We start from the raw sequence: 5,362 nt of genomic DNA on the forward strand, positions 1-5,362 counted from the left end.
AAAATTAGAAATAAGTCATAAGTCACATAATAGAAAATATAAATTATAGAAGTTCAGACTTTAATACATAAAAATAAGTTGTAAGTCATAATAAACAAAATGCAATAAGTACATAAAAAACTTATAACTAAAACTACTCATCATCAAGATTTCCAAAATCATCTTCATTTTCAACAACGGCCATCACAAATTCTTCCTCCTCTTCATCATCATCAACTTGCGAAGAGGATGCACCTCTCATTGCACGAGGCCTTCGAAATGATGGAGTTTCAACTGGTGGTGTTGATCTTGCGGTGATCTCGATTCATAACGAGATTGAAACTCCATTGCTCTACCAACATCACCCCAGGCCAATACGTCATTCATGAAAACAAGAGAATCATCATCATCATCATCCCCATCACCTTTTTCTAATTCACCAAGCAACCATTCATTACTCTCATCAATATTTGCCAAATCAATAGGTGTTGTGATATCCCCAAAAGTGTGTCGGCGTAGCAACGCTCTATTGTACTTCACATATACCAAATTGTCCAAGCGTTCTTGAAATAGCCGATTTCTTTTCTTACTATGAAGCTGTCATTTATTTTACAGTAACAAATAAGTTAAACTTCAAACTCAAAAGGCTCAAGATAAAATAACAAATTAAGAAATTTATATATATATATATATATATATATATATATATATATATATATATATATTACTTACATGCTCAAATACACTCCAATTTCTTTCGCAACCACTTGCACTACATGTGAGACTCAGAACCTTTACAGCAAACTTTTGTAGGTTTGGAGTTGAAGAACCATATGTTTTTCACCAAGCAGCTATTAAAATATAGAACCAATGATTGTTAAATTCATGATATAAATTAATAAATGAGCAAAATGAAAAATTAATAAGAATTAAATTAATAACCTAGATATTTGATTGTTCTTCCTCTAATAGCTGAAGGAAAACCAAAGGTCCCTACAGCTGCCTTGTATTTCTCAATTTCATCAAGAATCATATCAACTTTTGCTGAATTTTTTTCCATTTTATGAATGCACGAAAGCAATCCTGTATTGACCTCTTCGTCAGATTCAATTCTCATCTTATTTGGATAAAAAAATTCAGGATTCAAAAAGTATCCAGCAGCATGCAAAGGACGATGCAATTGAAGTGACCATCTCGCATCAATAATCTCAAAAATGCTCTTGTATTTCTCTTCATTGCCATTGAGTGAGTTGGCAATGGCTTCTTTAGCCCTATCCATGGCTTCATAAATATATCCCATAGCTGGTTTTTTTTCATTATCAACAAGTTGAAGCACACGAACAAGAGCACCGGAAACCTTAAGAGCATAAACAACATGATTCCAGAAGGCAGGACTCAAAACCGTCCTTTCACACTTTTTGCCTTTCACCTCTTTAGCCCATTTACTAGTTGTCCAACTTTCTGAAGTAAACATTTTTCTAATATTGGCTTTCTGAAGATAAATCCTTCCCAGTGTAATAAAAGCAGTAGCAAATCTAGTTTGCCCTGCCTTAGCAATTCTACTCCATTAGTAAACTTCCGCAACATATTTAGAACTCCTGAAGAGCCATATGTGAAACCAGTAAGCTCAACAGCTTTGCGGAATATTTCTTTGAAAACACGGATCTTAAAGATATCCTCCAACATCAAATCTATACAATGAGCTGCACATGGAGTCCAGTATAGATGAGAAAAATTTGCTTCCAATATTCTCCCTGTCATAAACAAGTAGAAAAATTCATTCCATTAATAATAAAAATAAAATGATATTTTTTTAGTAATATAAAAAATTAAATAAAAATTTTACCTGCTGCAACATTATTTGATGCATTATCTGTGACAACTTGAACTACTTTACCTGCTGCAACATTATTTGATGCATTATCTGTGACAACTTGAACTACTTTTTCAGGACCAATTTCCATCAATTCTTTCTCAATCAAATTAGCCAACAATGTCGCTGTCTTTGATTCATCATTTGCATCAACTGATTTAATAAATACACTTCCCTTTGGACTATTAGCCAAGAAATTAATCAAGGTTCTCCCTTTTCTATCCGTCCATCCATCACACATCAATGTACATCCATAATTTTCCCATTCTTCTTTATGAGGCTCGAGAAGATCATTTATGATTTGCACTTCTTTGTTAAGTAACCGAACTCTAACCTCATGAAAACTTGGAGGTTTCATTTCTTTCCCATAATTTCCAATTGCTCAAATCATTTCCTCAAAGCTATCATAATTCACAGCATTAAAAGCTATTCCCACATCATACATCCATCATGCTATGGCAACACAAGCACGCTCCCTTAACTCCTTTTTAGCTGGACTATTTTCATCAATGGTAGTTTGCCTCATATTTTTTCCCAAAACAGTAGGTCTAGGGGAAAAATAACAGTCAATAGGCCCTCTACTACTTTGTGGTGGTAAAACTTTTGGTTTTTTAAAAGCACTAGTACCTGTAACCTCCAGTACTTGCCTTCTTCTTTCACTGCCAATTTCTTGCATCAACTCTTCCTCTTCCTCATTTTCATCTAATCCCAGTACTTCAACATCATCAAATTCAGGTGGTCTTTCCATATTCATAATTGATTTTTGCTCTCTTTTTTTAGCAATGAATTCCTGCATTTGATTCCTTACATCTTCTGGACATTTTGGACACCGAATTACATTTTTGTAACCTCCAGCAAGATGTTGCTTGATTACTCCTTTATAAACTTTTATACAGTACATGCATTGAAGATCATTGGTATTGTTTTCACTAACTTGAATTACATGTGCCCTTCCTGGGTCCGTTCTTCTACTACTAGCAGAAGATCCAGATGTATTATTCTTATCACCCATTTATAATCTAACAAAAAAATTAACAAGAATAAAAAATAAATTAATTAACAACAAATTAACAATATCCAATATAAATTAAACAAGTAATTAACAAGAATAATAAGTAAAAAGTAAAACAGTAAACTAATTAACAACAAATTAACAATGCCCATATAAATTAAATAATTAATTAATAAGAACAAAAAGTAAAATCATAAATTAACAATGCCTATATAAATTAAACAATTAATTAATAAGAACAAAAAGTAAAATCATCAAATTAATAATAAATTAATAATACCATATAAAATAAACAACTAATGTCTAATTAACAAGACAAAAGTAAAACTAATTAATCTAACAACTAATTAACAATAATAAGAAGTAAAAAGTAAACTAATTAACAACAAAGTAATAATGTCCATATAAATTACACAATTACTTACTAAGAACAAAAAGAAAATAATCAAATTAACAATAAATTAATAATACCCATATAAAATAAACATCTAATATCTAATTAACAAGAAAAAAGTAAAATTAATCAAATTAAAACTAATTAACAATAATAACAAGTAAAAGGTAAACTAATTAATAATAAATTAACAATACCCATATAAATTAAACAATTAATTAACAATAATAAGAAGATAAAAAATTAAATTAACAATAAATTAATAATACCTATATAAAATAAATAATTAATTAACAAATAATGTCTAATTAACAAGGTAAAAAGTAAAACTAATCAAATTAACAAGAATAACAAATAAAAATTAAACTAAATACCAACAAATCAACAATACCCATATTAATTAATCAACTAATTAAACAAGAATACAAAGTAAAATAATCAATTTACCAATAACCATAAAATTTAAATAATTAATTAACAAAAATAAAATAATTAAATTAACAAATAAATAAATAATTAATAATAACTAATTAATTATAAGGAGGAGAAGGAAAAAAAAAGAAAAAATAAAAAGGGACTGTTGAAAGAAGAAGGAGAGGAGAGGAAAAAAAAAAGAAAAAAAATAAAAAACAGAGCAGTAGGAAAGGGACGTGAGATCGAACAGAGCAGCAGTAGAAGAAAAGTGGAGAGGGAGAAAAAAAAAAAAAAGGGACGTGAGAGAGATCGAACAGAGCAGCGGCAAGCAGTAAGAAAAAAAAAAGGACGTGAGAGAGAGATCGAACAGAGGTGGAGAGGGAGAGAAAAAAAAAGAAAGGGACGTAAGAGAGAGAGAGAGAGATCGAAGCGGGGAAAGAAGAAGAAGAAGAAGAAGAAGATAAGAGAGAGAGAGAGAGAGGGCGTACCTGTCGTCGTGAAGTCGAGGTTGAGGAGAAAAGCGTCTTCGTGAGGTTGAGGAGAAAAGCGTCTCTGCTGGTGGAATGGCTGCAACAGGTAAGTAAAGTAGATAGTAGGTTTATTGATTTTTTAATTTAAAAAAAAAAAAACACTTACCGTTGCTGTGAAGAGGCGTCGCCTCTCGCCTCTCCTGCCAGAGGCGTCCCCTCCTCCAAGTCGAGCCAGGCGTTCCAGTTGAGGCGACAGAGGGGCGCCTCGCCTCGCCTGGCGCCTCGCCTGGGGGCCTCGCTCGCCTTTGATAACACTGCCCATAGTAAGCCTAACTGTTCATTAACCCAACCTTGAAGCCCATGTATAAGCCCATTTCAAGAAACTAATCAATTAGAGTCTGACCATAATCCAAACCATTCAACGAAGAGTTTTTGACTCACCCGACCTGTAATCACAATATATAACCATTTTAGGAGTTTAGCTCACCCACAACATTCTCAATCAACACAATGTGATCACTGGGAACTCAGCTCTCTCATTGACATAAACAAATAAATCCATAAGTCCACACATACATAATCAATAAGTTAACAAATTTAAATAGTTAATCTTTTATAGACCAAGTTAAATAAAATGTCACTAGCACATGTAGAGTTCTAAATTTTATTCAACAACAATAAACATAAACAAGGTACCAATGGACCTGCGAAGGAGGAGATAGGTCAATCACAAGAAAAACTCTCATATAACCTGAAAAAATTGGTGAACATGAGTGAGCGTTTGACTCATAGAGTAAGATATTGATTTTAAAAATAATTTCTATAACTATCAAGTTCTAATGTATCATTAAGGATGAAATGCAACACCTATCAGCAATTTCACCAATTTCAAGCAATATCCGCACAGAGAATAATTTGGAGCACTCACACACACCAATACATCACAACAGATATATATATATATATATATATATATATATATATATGGGAGTTGATCTCCTATACAGCTCTCCTAATCTAAGGCTTGCCAGCGAGATTAACTCGAGCCAGGCTTTCGCTTAATAATCCAAATGCGGGAGTCAGTGAGATCAACTCAAAACCGTACTTACCCTGACTTTCTCAAAAGGATGGGGCCCCAAGCAATACTAGCTCAAGCCGATTTGTCCGTCCTACCCATATCCTTCACACCACACCACACGCACGACAACACATGTACACAA

General features: G+C 32.6%; 1 protein-coding gene across 2 annotated transcripts; it reads right to left on the reverse strand.

Annotated features, from left to right (window-relative positions):
* Positions 1-349: 349 nt before the first annotated feature.
* LOC131173307 (uncharacterized) lies at positions 350-2,718 on the reverse strand. 2 transcript variants are annotated; one of them, XM_058135438.1, is made up of 3 exons: positions 1,877-2,718; positions 712-1,733; positions 350-568 (listed from the first exon to the last, which is right to left on the reverse strand). In XM_058135438.1, the coding sequence occupies exons 1-2, from the start codon at positions 2,208-2,210 to the stop codon at positions 1,405-1,407; spliced, it is 663 nt and encodes a 220-aa protein (XP_057991421.1). In that variant the 5' UTR covers positions 2,211-2,718; the 3' UTR covers positions 350-568; positions 712-1,404. The 2 variants fall into 2 exon arrangements, with proteins under 2 accessions (XP_057991421.1, XP_057991420.1); XM_058135437.1 differs by having other exon boundaries at positions 350-576.
* Positions 2,719-5,362: the final 2,644 nt, after the last annotated feature.

Source organism: Hevea brasiliensis, chromosome 14 (genome assembly GCF_030052815.1).
Source record: "Hevea brasiliensis isolate MT/VB/25A 57/8 chromosome 14, ASM3005281v1, whole genome shotgun sequence".
Taxonomy (NCBI): domain Eukaryota; kingdom Viridiplantae; phylum Streptophyta; class Magnoliopsida; order Malpighiales; family Euphorbiaceae; genus Hevea; species Hevea brasiliensis.

What these genes read in the sequence shown, in the direction of transcription:
- LOC131173307 (XM_058135438.1), bottom strand. Translation starts at nt 2,210, where the DNA reads ATGAAACCTCCAAGTTTTCATGAGGTTAGAGTTCGGTTACTTAACAAA. An exon ending in ATCAAATAATGTTGCAGCAG is followed by an intron (nt 1,734 to 1,876) that starts GTAAAGTAGTTC and finishes TGTTTATGACAG; the next exon opens with GGAGAATATTGGAAGCAAAT.